The sequence below is a fragment of the Mus caroli genome, unplaced genomic scaffold (genome assembly GCF_978045245.1).
Source record: "Mus caroli unplaced genomic scaffold, Mus_caroli_1 scaffold_15, whole genome shotgun sequence".
Taxonomy (NCBI): domain Eukaryota; kingdom Metazoa; phylum Chordata; class Mammalia; order Rodentia; family Muridae; genus Mus; species Mus caroli.
This window is the reverse complement of record NW_028227270.1, coordinates 47,746,501-47,770,346: the sequence shown is the minus strand read 5'-3', so window position 1 is coordinate 47,770,346 and position 23,846 is coordinate 47,746,501. Positions and strand designations below refer to the sequence as shown.

At 48.6% G+C, this 23,846-nt stretch overlaps 1 protein-coding gene across 1 annotated transcript; it reads right to left on the bottom strand.

Moving 5' to 3' along the window:
* Nucleotides 1–262: 262 nt before the first annotated feature.
* Slc6a19 (solute carrier family 6 member 19) lies at nt 263–22,191 on the bottom strand. Its single transcript, XM_021180593.3, has 12 exons — nt 21,922–22,191; nt 13,970–14,110; nt 12,591–12,728; nt 10,613–10,794; nt 10,398–10,508; nt 9,945–10,057; nt 6,574–6,702; nt 6,273–6,429; nt 4,688–4,892; nt 4,411–4,570; nt 2,511–2,673; nt 263–2,348 (listed from the first exon to the last, which is right to left on the bottom strand). The coding sequence occupies exons 1-12, from the start codon at nt 22,121–22,123 to the stop codon at nt 2,145–2,147; spliced, it is 1,905 nt and encodes a 634-aa protein (XP_021036252.1). The 5' UTR covers nt 22,124–22,191; the 3' UTR covers nt 263–2,144.
* Between the last annotated feature and the right edge of the window lie 1,655 nt (nt 22,192–23,846).

The window sequence follows — 23,846 nt, the reverse complement described above, 5'->3', positions numbered from 1 at the left end:
CCCCACGTCCCAACTCCAAAGGCCTGCTGGTCACCTGCCAGTAGGCAGCAGAATGTATAAGACTACATTACCACTGCCTTAGTCTTAGTCTATCCCTCTGGGATATAGGAACCTCTTCAGAGAAATCCCCCAATCCAGAGCTGTCTGAGACATAGGGCTGGACTTGCTGACCATGTCATCCCTGCAAGTTCTTGGTGCCTGCCAGGGGCCAGGCTCATCCTTCTATGCCTGAGCAACAAATCTTAATCCAAGGACGTTAAATAGGAGTACTTTATTGAAAAAGATGTATTTTAGACCCAACAACCAACCTGCATTTCTGTCCCAATGGAGACATGAGGCCATCAGGCATGGACCAGAGAAATCAGAGAATTTGGTTGGCCTCCAGCCAGACCACACAGGACCAGAAAGGAATCTCCATTATGTACATAACAGGGCATATATTTATGGCTATAAATACCAGCAGTATTTTTCCAGCTGAGGCTTCAGAGGCCCAGAGGAAGAACCCCTGAAATTACTAGTGTGAGACTCTTCATATTCTCCCAGGGCCAACCCCCATCTTATGCCTCTGTCTGGTTCTTAAGGTGATAGTACTCAGGGAACCGATGTGTGTAGAAGGGAGTAAGAGGACTCCATGATTCAGCAGTAGGAGCCTCAGCTTTCTGGTGGGGGAGATGTGGCTGGTGTCACCAAGTAGAAGGCACATGACTGGTATCAGGGCCCACCACAGTTTCTTACCCTTTTCTGTGAGGATTTTCAGAAAGTCAAATTCAACTTAATTTGGGCTTTCCCATGAAAATAAGACATTAGCTTTTAACAGAAACCCCAAGTCCCAAGTAGATGGGTAGATGTGAACCCAGGAATAACCAGCCTGTTGTAGGGAGGAGCAGACATAGCCCTGCCTGGCTTCACTGACTGCCACAGGAATGAAGACTTCTAGGCTTCAGTCACTGGGGTGCCCATTTCGTTTGGAGTGTTCTCAACAGCAGTGTCCACAGCTGAGTTACCCTGTAACCCTCCTTTTCCAACACTTGGCTAAAGATTTACAGACTCATTCCCTCTTCATAAGTGTACAGAGTGGCCCCTGATTCGGAAGAGAAGGTAAGGTCAGCTTGGCTGCTCAGCAGCCAGCTCAGTGACCAATGATTAAGCAGGCATGCAGGAAGTGAGGGTGTATCAGATCTGACTGAGACAAGTCTTCTCAGCCTTGTCAGTCCACCAGCTTCCTGTGCTTCTTACAGAGCAGAAGAACCTCGGTCCAGCCCTCACAGCAAGGGGCAGAGGAACGCCTGGGTAGTGACAGCATTACCAGGAGCCAGGCCTGCAGCACATATTCACCTCCTACCATCCACTCAGAGGGAAGGAGACCAGACTGGACCCTCCACATATTCACTTTTGGCTCTCTGCAGGGAAAGGTAGATCCTAAGCTGTCTGTACCCAGGCTGTAGTCCATGCCCTATAGTGAGAGCAAGCGGAGGACCACCAGGACAGAGTGGTAGGCACTTCCATCAAGAGCATGTAAAAATATTTTCACATGTGTGCCATGTGTACAAAGATGGCATAGGAATGTACACATACCTATTTGCAATGAACAAACATAAACGAACAAGTGCATGCACATACACATACAACACAAAATTCACTTGAGAAGATACACACATACATACAGACATACATATATAATAAGTTTATGAGTGTGCATGTTCATACATATCATAGATTCCATTCATGAATATATGTATACACATGTGTACAGAGATATATGTTAACATGTGAGCATATATATATATACATCTAGATAACACATGTGTGCATATATACATGTGTGCATAAATATGCCCTCCTCAGAATATATACACAAACATATGCACATCATGTGTACATTAACTCACAATTACATGCATATACACTTATGTTTACATGTGGTACATGTGATCTATATATACACATGTGTAAAACTGGCATATACACATAAGCATGTCTATGTGTCCCACATGTTTGTGTAACGCTTGTGTACACGTCTGTGTGACATGAATACATGTATCTGTACTCACACATTCACACATATTACAGCCTACTTCCCCCCATGTGTCCTGCATCTTGCTTCCTCCACACACCATCTTCTGTCTTATGCAGACTAGGCCCATTCAGTTCTTAAGGTCCCCATTCACAGAGGCTGTGGACAATGTATTGACCAGCCCATGGTGGTCATCAGACTTCTGACAACAATTTCTGATGAGCTTGTAGATGGCAAAGCAGGGGATGGAGAGGCAGGGTACTCCAGCCACAGTGACCACAACTGCATACACCCAGCTGGGGTATGGAACCTTCTGAGATTTCGGGAACTCCTCCTGGGGAGAGAACCACAGGTAACGCATGTGGAAAAGGCCTGCCACCCCCATGATCCCACCTTTTGTTTCCCAGTGGAGCCCTTCTACTGCCCTCCCACCCTACTTCCTGCCTTCTTCCCCAACAGTTCTTCCTCCCCATCCAGACACTGTCTGGGCACTCACATAGTTAGGGTCCCAGATGCTATACATGAGTGTTTTGTTGACCTCAATCACAAAAAAGAAGAGGAAGATGACCAGCATGATCAGCGGACTGACCACTCTCCATGTGACTTGCCAGAAGATGTTGGGCTTATGGCCGATCATGAACTCGATGTCCTTGTTGAACCTGCAGCAGAAGCCAGAGTCACTGGTAGCTCATGAAGGCCAAAGACTGACCAGACTTTCTATATCTGGAAGTAGCTATCATCTTGGGGTGCTGTGCCTTAGCCTTCCCTTGATAAGGTCCTCTAATTTTGCAGGCAAAGATACCATCTGACCTTCTTGGACTCCCCACAGCACTGAGCTATGAATTCATCATCAGAGGTCTCATATCCTCACCTACTTCCTGTCATGTGACAATGAGGGCAGGGGGCCATCAGACTTTGCTCCTTCCAACTCACACAAGACTGAGCAGCAGCAGCCTGAAGTTAGGTGATGCACACCATTTCCTGGTCTGCTCAAAGGCAACTCTGTGGCAGAACTCATTTATCATAGGGATTTGATGTGATCACAATGAGGCATATTGAACTACTGGTGATTTTTCTGGGGCCCCAGGAGATTCTAGGGCTTAGATGCAGGTTTGGTGATAATCTTAGAGTAACCAGTATCGAGCCTATCACTAATCATGTGCCCTCCTCTCGTCACATCTTTGGGCAATGACTTTCCCAGTGCTACTCACAGTTGTGTGGAATTCAGACCCCTGTGCATATGCTAGCTGTAGCCACTCCAGGTATCAGCTGATACATTCCTCATCAATGGCTCCTAGCATCACAAAAGTCACATGGCTGGCCCTGCTCCTCAGCCTCCACATTGCTTCCTCGGGCTTAGAGTCTGGTCTCACTCATGCTGATGTAACCTTTCCCATGTCCCCTGTGGCCTTCCACTTTTCAGTGACTTGAAAAACATTTTCCAGAATAGGATCTCTAGCAGAGGGCTAACACCAACTTAATTTTAGTGGATCGTGATAGATCGTTTTACAGGGATCACAACACAGCTTCTTTAGAAGATGTAGCTTCCTGGATCCCTGTCCAGCAATGGAAATGATGCCTTGAGATATTGGGTCAAACTGATAGTTGGAAGTGGCCCTTAATAGTGGTCCTCTGTGCCTTTCTGTGCTTGAGTTCTAGAAATCTGCTGAGGCCTCCTTCCCCCTAGAAGAGCCTATGCCCACTTCCAGAAGTACTTCTGATGTAGATAGCTGCCAAGTGGATGAAGGGCATTGAGCTCCATCTTGCCTGAGGATGTGTGATGTCCACATCCTACAGAGCCCAAGTCCTGCCATCTTGCATGCCCCCCCTCCCTCCTCACTGCCTACTTCCATCCTGCTTTGGTTCTAGGCCCAGTGCTGCTTCTGGAACTCCAGACTGAAGATCATATATGTGTATGTATATGTATATATGTGTGTACATATGTGTGCATGTATACACACATATATACACATACATATAGTTTGTGTAATGAGGTGTGTCTGAATTTTCACTTGTATTTTCTTTCTCTGGCACCCAAAGTTACTACATGTCAGTTTCTAGTACACCTATAAATTCCTGTTCTTGGACAGGAAGCAGGGGCCATTGGGAGTTCTATGTACTGTTTAGATCATGTCTAATAAGAAAGGAGGCACCACTTCATCAAGGCCAACTCTTGACCCTTTGACCTCTCTCCACCTCTCGGACCAAGTGCCAGGACGAAGTCAATGCCAGCCCACTCCTATGAAGGAAGTCTCCACTCTTGTGCAATAGTGAAAGCTTTCTGCCATAGCATGCCTACTTCCCTTATGCCTACTTGGCTGGCTCAGCTTACCAAAGATTCTGTGACTCAGCTTTTCTGTAAAGATGGCAAGTCGCCACGGAGCTACCCCTCCTACCTGTCAACTCCATACACGTAGACAACGGCAAACATCTCACAAAAGGCGATGATTAGCAGAGGAATGGAGCCAGCATAGCTGTCCAGGAGAGAGAGCCAGTACTGGCCCGAATTCAGTGTGAAAATGAAGGCGATGAGATATGTCCCCAAGCAGATGAGGCCTGTGGCCAGACAAGGAGCAGAGCTGTGGCTACAAGGCTGCTCAACCCAGGGGTACATCCACCCTTGTCATGAGGAACACAAGTGTGTCCCCCTTAGATGATAAGCTTCATACATACCTGTCAACAGTTCTTTGGGCCACTTCTTAGGGGTGATATTGAGGTCCTGAAGGGGTACTACCACACCCTCCATGTTCCCAAACATGGAAGAGAGTCCCAGGCAGAAGAGCATTATAAAGAAGAGCACCGACCACAGTGGGGACACTGGCATCTTCGTGATGGCTTCAGTGAAGACAATGAAGGCCAGGCCTGTGCCCTCCACACCCTGTACCAATGCACAACACAAGGTCATCTCAGCTTTCTGTTCCTTTCTTCCCTCTTGGAGCAGCTATTGCTGTTGCCCTTCACTGCTTCCCCAGAGATTAAAGGTTAAGTCTCCTTTACTAAAGACACCATGCACTTTGGACACAGGATTCTAGAGAATCTAGCTGAATATGATCTGAAGACCTCCTTCTCAAGGGAGGAGCCCCTTTCACAGTACCAAAGGTATTGAGTAAGCTGCCAAGGGAGGAAAGCAAAACAATAACCCTCCTCAGCTGCGAACTATAACAACGATTTCGGAAAGTTCATCAGTGGCTTTCATATCCTGGCCTCAACCAACAGCTGTTTTAACTGAACCTAAGGCCAAGTTCAGGGAAATCATGCCTGGCACTGGACCAAGCCAACTCCCTGGAATGTTGAGGTCATGGATCCAGAAGGAGAACTTGAGCTACTTTAATAAACCTGCATAATTCCTAACTGCGTGCTGCGCGTCCATCCTTATAGCCACAGATAAGTGTAGCCCTTATCCCTCACCAAAGAAACTTCTCTTTGAATCAGCTAGAGACTATTAACAGAAAATGACAATCAGCCAAAACACAGAGAACAGTGGATCTTGGGGTGCCCGTCCCCAGTGGATGTATCTACAATACAACTATGTACCCAAGGTCCAGGGAACATTATGAAGGAGGGGACAGAAAGATTGTAAGATGCCAAGGATCAAGTAAACAGCTGTGGTATTGTGTTTTTTATGACAAGGAAGCAACACTCATAACACCTCAAACTCATAGCATCTGCCTACACACGACCTGAAGAAGAATAACACCAGCAGACATGACAATGACGTGGTGGAGACTGTAAATCTCACTGAGGGGAGGGGGGAAGGAGGAAAACACTCCTATACAAAGACCTATGGGCAACTAGGGAATGCTGAGAACAGGAGAATAGAATTCCCCAAAGAAAAACCCTATCGCTGGTTATCCAATACCAAGTGATCACCCTGAAACAATATACGTACAAGCCATGGTAAGTGGACTCAGCAGGCTGTGTTCATATAGCTAGGCATATATGTGTATTTATGGCAGTAACAATCAAAGAAAAAGAGGCCGTGGATCTGAGGATTGAGGGGGAGCATGGGAGGGGTTGAAGGGAGGAGCAGGGAGTGTTTTGTATAATTGATTTGAGAGGCTGGAGGAATTAAGTAAGGAGAGTCATGATGGGCGAACAGTGGCTCCTTCCTCCTGCCTGGTTTTTAACTCCTGCCACTCTTGGAGGGTAAGATGCTGACTGTACAAAGACTCTCTGTATGACTCACAAAGACCAAAAGAGAATGTTCTTCCACTCCCAACACATGAGGCTTTGATGGCATGGAGATCGCTGCACCTACCTCAGAAAGGAAGCTGTTAATGTCACAGGTCTGAAAGGTCAGTTGTGCATAGGCCTGGGGATTAGTGGCTTTGCACCACTGTTGGTAGGCCTCAAAGTTCTCTGCAGTCACATTGCCCTCGGGCAGGTCGAACCCATTGATGAGGGTCAGGATGTTCCTGGGAATGATGAAAAGGGCTGCTGTGTGTCCTAGGCTGGAGCTGCTCAAAGGCTGAACTTGCAAGGGTGGGTTGGGCAAAGAGGAGAGGGGTCTATGTGGATGTCCTCTGAACACAGCCCCAAATGCTAGGGTGGCAACTCACGTGTTGACACAGTCATCAAAGCGCTCAGTGGCTCGGAAACCAATGATGGAGTAGACCACGGTGGCCGCATACACAGATGTGAAGCCATTGATGACAGACACGATCACAGAATCCATCTCACAATTATTGCTGAGGATGAGAGGAGCGTCACCCCAGGACAGCACAGCTGATTCACAAGGCCCATACCGCACCCCCACCTGCTGAGAGTCAGCACACAGCACAGCAGGTCCTGTGTGCTCAGGTCTAAGGCTGGACTCCTGAGTGTTCACCCGTCAGCAAAAGGCTAATCTGATATAGGGCAACCCAGGACCTCCTATGTGGACACATGTGACCACTAAGGACTCAAGGTGACCAGAGGGCTGTGTCCTGACCCTGAACCAAGCTGCTGTCTTCTTTACTGTGTTCCAGTCCTCTCAAACATACAGACATTCACAGCTATGGAAGTGCTCTGAAAGCCCAGGATACGAAGAGTTGGAGATTTCTAGAATCAAATCCCACCTTAGGCCTTAGGCAAGCAGTCAGCCTCACAAAAGGCCAGGCCTTGACCTCATACTAACAGGTTCACAGGTCCTCATGGCCAAGAGGAAGAGGCCAAGCCAGGTTCTCTATGGCTTGAAGCCACTCTCCCAACCCAGGCTTCTCTAAAGATGATATTGTACTATTTATGCCATAGGGTTTTATTTATAAGAGCAATTTGGTGCCGGGGCCTAGCAAACACAGAAGTGGATACTCACAGTCAGCTATTGGATGGATCATAGGGCCCCCAATGGAGGAGCTAGAGAAAGTACCCAAGGAGCTAAAGGGATCTGCAACCCTATAGGTGGAACAACATGATGAACTAACCAGTACCCCTGAGATCTTGACTCTAGCTGCATATGTATCAAAAGATGGCCTAGTCGGCCATCACTGGAAAGAGAGGCCCATTGGACTTGCAAACTTTATATGCCCCAGTACAGGGGAGCGCCAGGGCCAAAAAGTGGGAGTGGGTGGGTAGGGGAGTGGGGGGGAGGGTATGGGGGACTTTTGGGATAGCATTGGAAATGTAAATGAGGAAAATACCTAATAAAAAACAAAAGAGCAATTTGGATTAGTATTTATAAAAGCAATTCAGTTCATAGGCCCCCGGGCCTAGTAGAACCCCAGAGCTGGGTGGGCTACCTGCCTGAAGTAAAAAGGAAGAAAAGAGATTCTAGAATTTTCCAGATGGAACTTGGCCACCTTTGCTGGCATTTGAGGCAGGGTCGGACCATCCTGAACATCTGCCCTTGCAATGTCTATGCCTCTCAGAAGGATGGTGCTCACCCACAGCACAGAGTGGAATGTTCTAGGGCCAGGTCCCAGACGTATTTCTGACCAGCCGAGAGACCCAGGTTTATGCAAAGAGTCAGCACAGATCTGTATGTTCCTGACTCTCAGGGACATGGAAGATGTGGACACAGCTCAGGGGCTGATCCAACTCTTTGGCCCTTATTCACCCTCAGCCCTCTGTGACCCCACACTGACTTCCTGACTGAAGCCTTTGCAGTTCCATCTGGAGATACTCAGCACAGCTTGAACATACCCTGATCCCAGTCTTTGAACCCCAACGCCCAACACTGCTGTCATTGTGCTGCCCCATGCTGGGTCAAAAGCAGAGTACACAACCATCAGAAAAGTGCATGTCACACTGCAGCACAGCCACCCCACCTGGAAGGAAGGCTACCCCCAAAACACAGATAATTACAAAAGTTGACAAGAAAGGGAAACAGAGGCCACCCTGCACAACTGGAGGGAACTTGTATTCACATGGTGCTATGGAGAGCAGCCTGTGGGTCCTTAGACCGCTGATCATGGAGTAGCATGATGGCAGGTCTCCTCCCAGATATACCCCAGAAACATGGCAGCAGCACGTGTGGGGCAAGCACCTTTCCCAATTAAAAGCAGAAGCAGCCAAAGTCCCTGCAGGTGGGTGGGCAAGCACATTTAGGCTGTCCTCACAGCAGGTGGTCAGCCAGCCACACCAGTCTGTAGCACCAACACACTTTACAATCAGGGAAGCATCATGTCCGTGAGAAACCAGATGCCAAAGACCCCACACCTCCAGTTCTACCCACAGGGAGTAGTCGAGCAGACAAAGCAGAGGCAGGAGCCAGGAAATGCAGTGGACCTGGGAGTTCAGGAATGCCTGCTCATCAGAATGTTCTAGAACTAAATGGGAATGGTGACTGAACAACTGTGTGAATGCGCTACAGCCATTGAACTCATGTGAATGAATTCATGTAGTCTAGTGTGGATGAACTGCATAGAATACAAATTGTCTGAATAAAACTGTCATAAAAATAATTCACACACAGCTCCATTTGGGCTCTACCTGCAGTGGCACTTCTAGGGTTGCCTTCTAGAACACTTTCCATGGCATCAGAATTGGTTTGTGAAGCCTGAGACCCATCAGTCAGTGACTAAAAGACAATAGTTCAATAGAACGCCTGCCCATCCACCCACTTTCAACACATCTTCTGGAGGGTCTGCACTCTCAGACCATAGGGACCACAGACACCCTCTAAGAACAGAAAGTTCCTGTGTTATGCCTATTGAAAACCACACCTCCCAAAACAGACATAATCTGACTGTCAGGCCCTGCCTCTACTCTAGCCTTGTCTGCAGCCTAGGTCTCTCCATGGGGTTGCCTATCCTGAGCCCATGAAGCTCTGTTTGTTCTACCAGGAGCCTCCATCCACTCCCTGCCCATCTCTCCCTCAGGCTTATCACTGCAAACCACCAACTGATCCCACTGCTTTCCCCTGACCAACACTGTTCATAGAGGATGGGTCTGGTTGCACTAAGCCTGGATAGTTTTCCCTAAACCTTTGTGGGAAACAATAAATATCACCTATATCCCTCTCTGAATGTTTGTGAGTGTTCTTCATTGCTTAGGGACTTTCCAGAAGATGTCAGGAAGCAATGCATGTCAGGGTCACAGCTTTCGGGATCTTTTCTGGGTCCAGGGTGAGCTCTGGGGACACCAACATACCTGGGAGTTCTGAGGTAGACTGGGAACAATGTGGCCATCAAGTTTGGGAGTGGAGGAGAGAGCATACTAGACCAAGCAGCAGAGATTATCAAGGGATCCAGCAAGGGGAGATCCTCTCAAAACCTGTGCTTCTGTTCCTGCCAGCTCTGTGCTTAGAGAGGGCTGGTAGAGGGCAGCTGCAGAGTCACACTGGCCAACACTGGTTCTGGAAACTGTGCTTTTGAAAGCACTTTCCTTCTTAACCGCACAGCATACATAGTTCTACATGGTCTGACCGAGAAACTAGACTCCAGAAGCAAGGTGCTCTTAGGGGTCCCACAGCTCCTATCCCTGGGGGCCCTCCCTTCACCTCCATACTCACTGCACAGAGTTGTAGCTGGAGAAGGAGATGAGGCCCCCGAAGGCCAGTGAGAAGGAGTAGAAGACCTGAGCACCTGCATCCAGCCACGTGTTGGGGTTGCTCAGCTCTGTGATCTGTCATACAGGGACTCAGCTGTGACCACAGAAAGCAGGCCTTCCCCTCCACTGAGGAAGAAGCTATCTCCTTCCCCAGGAGTGGATGCCATTCTACATAGAGGGGAAAAAAAAGACAAGCCACCCAAGAATTTCCCTCCAGGATACATATGTTAAAGGCCCACCCGTAGGCTGACCCCTTGCCAGGTCCTTATCAACCAGGACACTAGCCTCAGCATCAGACAGTTGGCTGTCACCATATAGAAATGAGCTGGCCTTGAAGCAAGAGAATCCAGCATGGACTTCTTCCTTGGGATCTGAAGCCCTGGGGTAGTCTACTGGTAGATGGCAGAGAACTCACATTGGGTGTGAAAAGGAAGACAATGCCGTTGGTGGCGCCCTTCAGAGTCAAGCCACGGATGAGAAAGATGGTCAGTACAACATAGGGCAGGGTGGAGGTGATGTACACAGCCTGTGAGGAACAAGGTGGGGGAGACACAGTGTGGGATGGGTGCAGTGGTCAGACAAGGAGAAAGGGCCAATTCAGGACACATCATGATCAGTTGCGTACTGCACCTTCCCAGTGGTCTCGATGCCACGGATAATACACACATACAGCACACTCCAGGCACATGTCAGGCAGAGCAGGATCCACCACTGGATGGAGCCTGAGTCACTAATGGAAGTGGAGATATTAAGCGTCTCTCGGTACCAGAAGTAGTCCACGGAAGAGCTCTTGGCACACTCTTCCACATAGCCTGCAGAAGCAGAGCACATGTCAAAGTTTGGGTCAAAGTGGGGACAGGCTAGAAATAAGCCAGGGGAAAGGACAAAAACCTAGCCTCTGTCTGAGGCGTTCACAACAGGAATATGTTTGTGCACATGAATATAGCCTCACATGTACACATGGGCACTTGTGAATACACCCACACATCTGCATCCACACACCACACATGTGTACATGTGCACACTTGTTTGTACATAAGTGCTCATCTATGTGAAGTCTGCTAAGAGATACTGTTGGGCTCTGATGTGGATCCAGGCCTCTGAGAACCAGCCCCTCCCTCACTCCTGGAAGGAACTCCCTATTACACCTGAAGTAGCTGGCACACGGTCTTTGCGACTCTATGGCCATACCCATGATCATTACAGTCCAACTCTGTTATCTTATCACCATAGGTGGTGTTTATCTCACCACCTCTTCCTCAAAGAACCAACTGGGGCTCTCCTACCAGAAGAAATCAAGATCCTGGGGAGGACTTGTACTTTGACCAAAACAGGTCCATCTTGATAGACTCCTAAAGGTTCATGTGAGACCCTCAGAGCTACTCTGCTAGTCAGGACAGTGGTTACCGAACAGGTTGCTCAATCTCCTCGGCAGCTTTCTGTGTCTGTGAGCCAGATGTGTCCCATAGATCATGGGCAAAGACACGTGCCTCTCTGTCTCCACAGGAGAAGGGCCTGAGATGGTACGGGTGACTTAAGACGCTTGTGGCAGTGTGATCTCTTTGCGCAGAGACAGGGAAAAGAACTAGAAAGTCTCCTATCAAGGATCTGTACCCTCTACTCTTGCTAGGGCTGCTTGGTGACTTGGAGACACCCGAATACTTCTCGTGGCTCCTCTACTGAAGGTCTCAACCATGTGACCATTATGACATAGGAAATCACCTTGTGTAAGGCTTTCTTCTTGGACTGTGGATTTCTGTTTTGTTTTGTTATGAGATGGTTTGATACTGAAGCCCATACTAGACTGAAACACACAGTGTAGATCATGCTGGCCTCAATCTGTAGCAACTCTTTTGCCTCAGCCTCCCAAATGTTGAGGTAATAGGTATGCCTGTGGATTCTCCCTCCACCTCCTTCATCCTCCCCCTACCCTTCCCCCCTCTCTCTTTCTCTCTGTGTGTGCATTGTTCTCTTTGTGTGTGTGCTTGTGTGTGTATGTGTGTGCCTGCATCTGCATCTGTGTCTGTGTATTTGTGTGCACATAGAGTGTGCATTCATGTGTGTGCAGATTCAGGTGTGTGAAAGTTCATGTGTGGAAGCCAGAGATCAATTTTGAGTACCACTCCTCAGGAGCTATTCATCTTATGTTTTTTTGAAATGAGGTTTCTCACTGGAACCTAGACTCACTAATTAGGCTAGGCTGGGTGGCCAGCAAGGCCTTAGAATCCCCCTGTCTCTGTCTTCCCAGCTCACTGGTATTATATGCAACACATGCTTGGCTTTTTATGTAGACACTGGAGGGTTAACTTAGGTCCTCGTGCTTTTATAATAAGCACTTTAAACTGACTATGCTACCTCCCTAGCCCATACAACATGAATTTTTAAATGTTATATGCTTTAAAAAATGTTCTAGGTTGGGTTTTGTTTTTTCTAACTCTGGTCTCTAAGAATCTAATTCTTAGAAAATGAGAAGGTATCTGGTCACAAGGTCTAAGAAGTTGCCAGCAACCATTTCTTCCACTCTCCTACAAGCTATATCATGTCAGACAGACAGGGGTGGGGGTTGGGGGTAGCATCAGCATTCCATTGTGTAGGGCAAGTGGCTCACCTGTCTGATTCTGGTTGAGTGGACATTCACTCCATGGCAGAGGTTCCTGAAAGGAGTTGAAGAAGTACCACATGACCCAGGCGATGATGGTGTTGTAGTACAGGCCCACCATGAAGGACACGAACATGGAGGCGATGCCTGTGGGGAGGGATGGCACTGTGCAAGGCGTACTGGTATCTCTAGCAGGTGAGTGCATGGGTACCCATCTATGCTGTCCTACCCCAAGGAGATGATAGGACATTGGGAAGGGCCTGCTCCCTGACCTGAAGAGCAGATACAGCCTGGACCTAGAAATGGAATATCATTGTATGATCACCTGATTCTCCCAGAGTGAGCTCAAGGTGAGCATTATACACCCTCGCCTGCTCCACCTATGGCCCCAAAAGATTTATCCAGGCAAGTGGTCCCAGAGTCCTTGCAAAGAGCCTTTTGACAATGTCAGTGGGGGTGGCTCTGCCTCGGGGAGACCTACTTGGCAATTAACAAGCCAAAGACAGGTACGTAGATTCAGGAAAAAAAATCTCTGTGAAGAAGCAGTGAGAGAGACAAGCAGAGATCGTAGCGGGCAATGGCTCAGTAGCTGGGGAGAACGGGTTGACCTATAAAGAGTTTCATGAATGTGCTTTTTTTGATTGTGAAACTAAAAACCAAATGGGTGTGAAAAGAAAGAGAAGGGAGGGAAAGTGAGAGCCAGAGTCAGGAGTGGGGGCTGGGGGCGGGGGCAAGGGCAGGGAGGGCTTGAGGGTAGGAAGAGGCCTCTGGGTGAGCTTTGAGCTGTCCAGCATTGGGCTTCTGGGATAAACATATCTGAACTCTCTGTCCGTGGACCCTGACCTTCCCTTCCCTGGCTGGAAAGCCCGAGCCACTTACTTGCATTCTGAGCTCTCAGTGAGCCATGTCCTCTTCGTGAGGCTGGAGGTTGGACCATCTCCAAGCCAGAGTTTGTAAATGAGTGACCACACCTAGGCTGGTGGCAGCGCTGGGCATCCTTACTGAGTATGTAGGAGTGATCAGAGTAGGCAGCCTGCAGCTAACTCCCCCTTACTGAGTGTGTAGGAGTGATCAGAGTAGGCAGCCTGCAGCTAGCTCCCCCTTCTGGCCCTGGAGGCTTTCTCTCTAGGTAGCTAGATCAGGGGCTCTCCCTCAGCCTCTAGATCTTCCTTGTGCCCTGGGCTGTGGGGACTCGGGCGACCTCTGCTGGCCTGTCTGTTCCCTGATGACTATGAGCCTGGCCTAGATGCTGTAACACTCCCATGGATTCTAATGAAAGGTTGCAGAGGGCGTCTGTAAGAACAGGAGCCTGGAACTGATTGGGAAAGCTAAGGAGGAACTAGACAAGCCCTGTAAACCCTAGGCCATCTGGGAGAGTTGACACACACCTATACCCTTCAGAGCAGGATGGATGGAGCTCCACACACCCATGCTGCCCTTGCGTAGCCTCTGACCGATGGCAAACTCCAGGTGCAGCAAAGGAATTCCCTCGAACACCAGAAGGATGAGGAATGGGATCATGAAGGCCCCTGGATAGGAAGAAACAAACATGCCATTACAATCCAGGACGCCACCTGGGGACAGACACTTTAACACCTTTAAAATAATGATTAGATGCCACCAACACCCCTGTGGCACTTGAACAGAGCTGATATGCAGTTGTAAGCCATGTGAGTGAGGCCGCAGCAAACTTCACAGCCTGGAAGTATCCCTCAGCAGGTAGACAGTGTCCATCCTCACATGGAAACACTCTCTGCTGGCTTGAAGAAAACTGCCATTAAACAAAGCATGTGGAGCCGGGCGTGGTGGCGCACGCCTTTAATCCCAGCACTCGGGAGGTAGAGGCAGGCGGATTTCTGAGTTCGAGGCCAGCCTGGTCTGCAAAGTGAGTTCCAGGACAGCCAGGGCTATACAGAGAAACCCTGTCTCGAAAAACCAAAAAAAAAAAAAAAAAAAAAAAAAGCATGTGACAGTGCTACCATGCTCACTGAGAATAACAGAAACCCAGAGGAGCCTACTGGCTGTCTCACACTGGCCAGAGCCTCATGGACAGAAGGACAGAGTCACAACTTCTGAGAATAGCTGCGCCTAGGACAGTGTGCCACTGCACAGTCAACTAATGCTAAATCTGCTGTCAGACACCAGCATGAAGGGATCTCTTTACTAGTGGTGGTGGGCAACATGGAGGGGAAGCAAGTACCCTTCGGCTTAAAGCAGCTCCATTTGCTGGTATATGTTCTTTACTTCAAAGTGTAATAAGTACAATAATGGTCTCAAATAACTGACCACACTGCCCTCATCTGTGCAAACCCCTTTGTACTATAGACCTAACAAACCCTAATACTAGGAAGTGCGCCCCTTCTGTGATTTAAGAAAGCAATTTTCAACTGTGTCCTGCATATTAATTATATTTCTATAAGAGCTAAATTAGTGAAAAAGTTTAAATAATGTATATTAAATAACAATATCGGAACTAGAGAGATGGCTCAAAGGATGCTAAGCACTTGCTGCTCTTACAAGTTCCTTCAGTTTCTAGCACCCGCATGGTGGTTCACAACCATCTATAGTTCTAGTTACAAGAGATCTAGTCCTTTTTTCTGACCTCCATGGGAACTAGGCATGCACATAATACATATACATATTTGAAGGCAAAATACTCATACACATATAATAACTAAGTAAATCTTAGAAAGAAAAAAAGAGCCGAGCATGGTGGCACATGCCTTTACTCTTAAAAGGAAGATCTCTGTAAGTTCTAGGCTAGCCTGGTCTACATAGCAAGTTCCAGAACAGCAGGTCTATATTGAGAAACTTACCTCAAACAAGAAAGAAAGAAAGAAAGAAAGAAAGAAAGAAAGAAAGAAAGAAAGGAAGGAAGAAAGGAAGGAAGGAAGAAAGAAAAGAAAGAAAGAAAGAAAGAAAGAAAGAAAGAAAGAAAGAAAGAAAGAAAGAGAGAGAGAAAGAGAGAAAGAGAAGGAAGGAAGGAAAGAAAGAGAGAGAGAGAGAAAGAGAGAGAAAGAAAGAGGGAGAGAAAGAGAGAGAGAAAGAAAGGAAAAAAGAGGAAGGGAAGGGGAGGGGAGGGGAGAGGAGAAGAAAGGAGAGGAGAGGAGAGGAGAGGAGAGGAGAGGAGAGGAGAGGAGAGGAGAGAAGAGAAGAGAAGAGAAGAGAAGAGAAGAGAAGAGAAGAGAAGAGAAGAGAAGAGAAGAGAACAGAAGAGAACAGAAGAGAACAGAAGAGAACAGAAGAGAACAGAAGAGAACAGAAGAGAACAGAAGAGAAGAGAAAGAAGAGAACAGAAGAGAGAACCTGTGGTATAGGAGTAAAGATTTGCAAACTACAAGTCTGGTGAGTTATTAAAATTCTCAAAATATGTAGAGGACAAAACTCAAACAAAATTCAACTTAAAGAAGATAACAGACCCCCCCCCCCAAAAAAAAGATGTTGACCCAGAGAAGTCACACAGAGTCTATTAACACATAAGATGTTCACATCACTGAGCATGCAGAAAATTCAAGTTCAAATTGTGAGTTACCACCTCACACCATGAGGATAGCTACAAAAGCAAGAAAAAAAGGTATAAGGTCAAGAGAGGTGGAGACTAAAACCCTCTGTGCTGCTGGTGAGAAAACAGAATAGTACAACCACCATGGAAAACGGTGGAGCCATTTGTGGAGTGAGACTAGATACAGAACAGCCATGTTATCCAGCAATTCCATATGTAGGTCCCCAAGAGAATTGAGAGCAGAGCCTCAATGAGGTGTTTGACGCCTGTGTTCAGTAGCTGAGTGGATGAACACACACCACAGTCTATCACATACAGTGGGATTTTAACAGAAGGAAGAAAATGGAGGATTTGATTAAGTTAGGCAAAAATCCAGTCACCAAAAGTCCAAATGGTCTACTGAACAGGTCCCTGGGTACAACATATTCATGGAAACCATAGAGTGGAGGTTGCAGGGGCAGGAAGCAATGTGGGGTGGTGATAATTAGGGACAGTTTCAGTTGGAGAGGATGAGAGTTAGAGATATGGACCACGGTCATACTGTACAGCCTGAAGAGCACACTTAAAAATAGCCAAGTGGTACATTTTACAATGCATGTTTTCTCACACATGGATGCTGAAAGTAGAAAACACATGAAGCTCTCTCTATACCTACAATCTTACCCATATCAACTCCCTCTCCTCTGAGGGACACTCTAGCTATCACATTTGGCCTCCAGTTTCGAGCATTAAGAATTAACCTTTGGGGCTGGAGAGATGGCTCAGCGGTTAAGAGCACTGACTGCTCTTCCAAAGGTCCTGAGTCAAATCCCAGCAACCGTATGATGACTCACAACCATCAGTACAGCTACAGTGTACTCATATACATTAAATAAATACATAAATAAATCTCTTTTTAAAATAACCTTTGACGTATGCTGCCCTGTGGGCATTTGGAAACAGTTGTAGCCCAGTGCTGGGGTAGAACTAGACAGAAGATGACCTATCCCAGAGAAGCTGCCATGACAACGGGAAGACTGAAAGACTAAGTACTTGGGAGCTACTTTAAAATAAGGATAAACCTGTGCTGCCCTGTGGAAAGTACTGCTTCTAAGAAGGCTAGGTTCCATCCCCACATGTGTCTTGTAGGAAAGCCAGCGCCAGGCTACTGCTGAAAGAAAGAGCTGGCATGAGCTTTGGGGCGATCACAATGCTTAGGAGAATTTTCATGGGTGTTTACTCCTAACATCGTCACAGTAGTCCAGCTTTTTAGAAAAACATAGACAGAGAAGTGCAGCAGAGAGCTGCCACTGTTTCTGTTGTTTCTGTTGGAGGTCTCAGTGAGGCTCAATGAAGCAAAGCATAAGTTGAAGCCAAGGCCTAAGAACCCAGATTCAAGAGCAGCCTGGCATTAGGAGTGTACAGGCCCAGACAATGCCTTGACTCTCTATAACACTTAGGAATCACTGACCTAAGGTAGAGAAGGACAAGTAGGATGGGGAATAGATGAAAAGGTATACAAACAAAGAGGCTGGGGCAGACAGACAGAGAGGCAAGAAAAGACAGAAAGAAACAAGGGAAGATAGAGAGAGAGATGAGAGACAGAGAGACGTGGAGAATCAGAGACAGAGAGGGGAAACAAGAAAAAAACAAAAAGCCAGACCAGGAGAAGCAGACACAAGAAGAGACAAAGGTATGGAGGAAAGTATAGAGAGATATTCTCATTTCTCTAATGGTCCTTGGGTCCATGGGGTGGACCAAGTAAGTGAACCAAAGATGGTAGACCAGTCCTTGTTGTGCCCCACACAGGGGAGCCAGTCACATGGGGGTATATCAGCTGCTGACAATCTTCAGGTTCCTGCAGTGGTGCCCAAATGGCAAACTTAGTGCAAGACCTGGGCTTCTGTGGAAGCTGGCAGGATGCCAGCCCTGGATAGGGTCTTCATCTCTGAGCCACTGTCCCACCTTTCCACAGGGTGTGGGGGCAGCAGAACAGGGTACAGGTATTGGCCACAGCGACACTGGTGATCCAGGATGGAGTACCAAGGACTAATGTCCAAAGGTTCCCAGAGATAAGGCCTTTCATGCTGCCTAGAGTCCTCGGCATTTGCTGTTTACACAGAAGAGAAGCACCAGAGCGGAGATGGTGGCAAAGTGGGGCTGAAGGGAAATGGAGTGTGCAGCTTGAATAAGACCAGTTCTGTCTTTGAATCATGGTTGGAAAAGTAGGAGTAAGGGGAGAGACAGGAAAGCAACAGAGGAGCCAAGAGACAGAAGACAAGTGCTTCAGGTGGAGAGAGGTCTATCCTATCCTCTTTCCAGCAAGGGTGTGTGCTAAACACACCTGCATATCACTGTACACAGGTAACAGGTCTAGACGGGGTGGTGGACTCACTCTGGGGCTGCAGAGAGGATGGATGGAAAAGGTTAGAAACTTTCCGTGGGGGGTAACCTGATCCTTGAGGGAAGGCAGTGACTGGCCAGGCACCCACGGCACTCACCTTAACCACAAGGGCTGTTGTTGCTTGGACACAGAGGAAAGGTGGGTTTCCCAGTGTCCTAAGGCTTGTAGCCAAGGCCCAGGACATATATGGACAACCATGTCCGGGACAGATGCCTACTGTGATATGCTGTACCCATGCAGGCTCTTGAGTATCCTGGGTAGATATGGTAACTTCCATGTGAGAGAAAGTGGGATAAGGGGCCAGCTGAATGCCACTGCTGTCGGAGCCACCCTCAATATCTCCCATCACATTCTTTCCATTTCACAGGTGCGAATACCAGAACCAGGTTGACCTAAGAGGCTGATCTTGGACTGCTCTGTGTCTACACTACCTTTGAGTACAGTTCTCAGGAAAAGGGCTTGAAGCAAGCCCATTTCTCCCAGGATCACCATGGGAGTTGGTGACAGGCTTATATAATTTTTGGTGGACAGTCTGAGTTCCCAAGAGTAAAGCGACAGAGGAACCAGGGCTGCCTGCTTCTCATGTCTGGTCCATGATGCACTGGGAGTATGTGTAGTTGACAAACCCAAGAGCTATCAAGGGACAGAATATCTAAGAGTCTTGGATCCCCAGGACACCACCTAGCTCCATTGTCCTTGTCTACCAATAGTCTCTTGCCCCTCTCCAAGAGTCTGTGGGGTGCCCTCAGTCCTCTCTGTCTACGTAAGAATCCTCTGAAGACTAGATGAGGGCAGCAGCCTCACCTGCAGGCTTTCTTTGCCAGGGTCCAGAGTCTCAGTCCAGAACAACAAATCTACCTTGCAATAGAACTGTTTCTTCGTCTTTTTTTTTTTTTTTTTTTCCGAGACAGGGTTTCTCTGTGTAGCCTTGGCTGTCCTGGAACTCACTTTGCAGACCAGGCTGGCCTTGAACTCAGAACTCCACCTGCCTCTGCCTCCCAAGTGCTGGGATTAAAGGCGTGCGCCACCCGTCGAACTGTTTCTAAGAAGTCATTAAAGCGTGGGGTGTCATGGCGCCCACCTTTAATCCCAGCACTCGGGAGGCAGAGACAGGTGGAGTTCTGAGTTCAAGGCCAGCCTGGTCTACAAAGTGAGTTCCAGGACAGCCAGGGCTATACAGAGAAACCCTGTCTTGAAAAAAAAAAAAAAAAAAGTCATTAAATCAAGAAGCCAACCCTCATGTCAGCAGGACCATCTCTGGGTCCTGCTCTCCTGACTTCACCTGACCCAAACACAAATTTTCCTTCCTTCTGGGTGATGTTCTCCCTCTCCCTCTCCCTCTCCCTCTCCCTCTCCCTCTCCCTCTCCCTCTCCCTCTCCCTCTCCCTCTCCCTCTCCCTCTCCCTCTCCCTCTCCCTCTCCCGTGTGTGTGTGTGTGTGTGTGTGTGTGTGTGTGTGTGTGCGCGTGCGTGCGTGCGTGTGTGTGTGTGTGTGTGTGTGTATGTGTGTGTGTGTGTTAAGGGTGTCAACACAGGTCAGAGTGACCCAAAGACATGTGGCTCCTTCAAGAGGTGTTCTCCCCACTTTACCTAGGCTGTCCCTCTAAAACCCAAGCCCAGGGCCTCTCAGAAAGTCAAGGCTCAGAACAGTGTGCCCAAGGGATCAAGGCTATGGCCAGAGCCCTCACTGCCCTCGCCCCACTGTCTTCCCAGAGTTGGCACAGAAGTCTGCAGTACTGCCTGATCCACAGACCACTGCACCACACACCTACAGGGATGGATGGTGCCACACCGCACGGTCCCCAGTGCATTGTTGGCTTAGAGTGGCTCATTGTGAGCCCAGCACCCCAGGCACAGTAGTGATCTCAGGTGCTGGGAATCTCCAGCAGATTCCCACTGAAGCCTGAACTGTAAACACAGCTCTTTTGTGGAAATCCTGAACAGTTGTTTGTGGCCTAGCCCTTCTCTCCTGGACACAGGAATGACCTGACATATCTGCTCCTTGCCTCTAACCCTCCATCCATTTGACACATCCACACCCTACAAAGATCCTCCACATCAGGGTAGTACAGGAGAGCCTAAGGGTGCCCTGCCTGGGTGGAAGTGGGAAGAAGTCCAGAGTCTGTTTGCTGTGGGAGTGCCTACAACCAAATGTGGTCCTCAGAAAGTAGAGGGGATCCGAGAACAGGAGGTTGGAAAGCCTCGGGCCAATTCTGTTGAAATCACCTAGGATCTAGGTGAGGTCACTCGAGCAGCAATGCCTGGGACTGTCAGTTCCCTCACTTGCTGTGGAGCCTGGTCTAAGTGAAATGCACTGGCAACGTCATCATAAATAGCCAACCTACACATCTACACGGCAACACAGTGGCCATTTCAGCTTAGCTGTGACAATCATCACAATCCCATCACAATGCCAGTGTGTGTGACTGCACAAACTGGAAGTAAAGAAACCTGAGTCAGAGAACCCCGATTAAGAGGGGAATGTCTGGAACCCATACAACTGCACCTGTGGCACACCCAGGCCCAGCAGAGCCAGTTCCTACAGCAGTCAGGCCTGCCCAGACCTCCATTGGCAGCTCCACATTAAGAAGACAGAGCCTGGGCTCAAGGTGAGGAGGCAAAGGCAGAAGTCACACACACACACACACACACACACACACACACACACACGTCTGTCTGTGATGGTGTTTGCAAGTATGTATGAGTGTTGTGTGAATGTGCAAGTACATGCATGAGGGATTACTATCAACTGGAAGATGTTGTCTCTTTAATATAGGAACCTGTGGGGCAGCTATGCCTGTGACTTCTGTGCCCCAGCTGTGTCCTCCTGAGTCACCTGGATGTGTGTTGCAGAACCCCTTTAGTGGAACAAGGGTCAGAGTCTGGGGCTCTCTGAAGAGGGGGTGCCGCTGGGGAAACATGGGGCCTCACTGGGAAAGCCAAGGTTCTCTTAAAGGCTGCCACATGAGCTGAGGCTCGTGAGTCACCGAGTGCAACAGCTCCTCTCTACGTATGCTGGTCCAGGGCCAGTCAGGAGTCCAACAAGACCGGCTCCGTCCATGCCCTGTCCTCTGAGGATCACCCTTGAGAACCAACTTTCCCTCTTCCAACAGGATCATGCAGTACCCACCTTCAAAGTGGGCCTAGGTGAGTGTTCTGCTCTCAGGGAGGGATGTCAGGGGACTACCTGTACCATCCGCATCTGCAGGGGGAGGTTTTTCTGCCGCCCCACATAAATCATCTCATTCACATGGGCAAGAGTAGAACACATGTCCCTCAGCAACAACTTTAGAGACTTTTACCCTCCATCTTCCTTCCCTACCTGTGACCCTCTTCAATACTGAATCCTGAGGAACATCCATCCCATGTCCTTGGTCTGTGTTGCTTACTCTTGGAAGCAGGAGTGCTTTAGCTTCCACCCATACCTCACCCACCAACCAGGGTCCCGGGTCCTACCTCCTCCATGGCTCTGGCACAGGTAGGGGAAGCGCCACACGTTGCCCAGCCCCACACAAAAGCCCACACAGGTGAGCATGTACTGGGCCTTGTTGTCCCATTTGGGCCTGGAGCCGGCCTCTTCCTTTTCAATGACCTCTAACTCATCCAGAGATGGAATCCGCTCCTCTAGGCCAGGGTTAGGCAGCACAAGCCTCACCATGGTGGTCGCTGGGCTGGGCCGGGCCTGGCACACTCAGGCAGTTTGGCAGCCAAAGGGCAAGTGGTTGTGTCCAGGAGCTCCGGCTCTTTATAGAGAACCTTTGGCACCTCACCCCAAGCACCTGGGCCGAAAGGAGGCGTCAGCAGATCCTCAGGGTGCGTCCTGCAGAACTGTTAATGCCTTATCTGCAGAGGCACCCAGCCTAACCAGCTAAGCCACCCCCTCCATTCACGGACAGGAGATCCTGCTGAAGGCCTGGGCACCCTTCCTCCTGCACAAACCCAGACATAGGCCAGGGTTGGGTGTGGAGGGGGACAGTGTCAGACCACTCCTCAGGAGAAAGGGAGGCATCTCCAGCAAATAGATCAAATAGATGGTGTCTGTTGATGTCCTGTGCAGACCAGCAGGATACTGATTCTCCCCAGACTATTGGAGCTCCCAGAAATCTGTTTCACCCATAGGAAGCTGAACAGGGGTTTGCCCGCCACATCATTATTCCTAAAGGTGGCTGAAGCCCTGTTCCCTAATTGCTGCTCACACAAAGTGCCACAGTATGGCTTGGGTTCTTCCAGGCACAGCTCTGTGCTCTAAGTGTCCCTCGGATGACCTCTGGCTATCCCCAGCTTCTAGCTCCCTGTAGTATTTGTTCTTCCAGGGAGCACTTAAGGGGTGAGGAGACTGTGCCAATGCCAGGCAGCTACAATGATGAAGTCTTGCCACTGGCAGAGTGATCAGATGGGAGATACAGAGAAGCCAGCATGACATCAGGGAGGGCCACCAGTTGCCAGGAAAGGCTGGGGTAAAGGGCCTTACTCAGCCTTCGAAGCTAGAAGTCCAAGAAAAGGCTACCAAGGGTTATGTCTAAACTAAGAGCAGAAGCAGAGATAGTGTTCTTTCATGCAAACATTGCAGGGTAGGACTTAGGTGGGGCATGCCCTCTGTTCTGAGCCCTTCCCCTCTGCCTCTCCTGCCTACCCCATGACTCCCCACCCCTGGGAACTCTCCTGAGCTTCTCAAGGGCCAAGGATGTTACCCTATGCCCTTTCTCAAATTCCTCTCCCACCTACCTTGGTCCAGCCTCAAGGGTCAGCTCTCCAGGGGGCCCTTCCTGGACTGTACTGACCCAACCTGCCCTACATCATGTCCTTGGCACACGTGACCTTCCTAGAATTCACAGGACTTTCAGTGTTCTGTTGTCTTTTTCCTCTTCCTTTTCATTGTGCTCTCTTCTTTAAAATGATGAGAGATGCAATTTTTAAATTCTGTCTCTGGTTATTTATTTCATCAGTGATCAAAACACCACTAGATGCTAACACCCCTAAAGCCCAAATTTGTCCGTTTCCCCTACATTAGTTCCTGCTGATATCCCTGAATAGCAGAGATGAAGCGGGGCATCACTCAGGGTAGAGCAAGTGCAGGTGCCTGACCTTTGACCAAACACACTGGGAAACTAGTAGGGTGGAGGCCAGAAGCGAGATGAAGTTTACATTCGAAATATCCTGCCTACAGAATGTGAAGGAGAAGGTGAAGAAGAACCCAGGATACAGAGACAGAGAGGAGGAGACACAAAACTAGAGACAGGGAAAGATTCAGAGAGATAGAGGGATAGAGATATGAAGGAAGAGACAGAAAGACACAAAGAGATGACAGAGAGAGAGAGAGAGAGAGAGAGAGAGAGAGAGAACACGAACAGAGACAAAGAAACACACACCATTACAGAGAT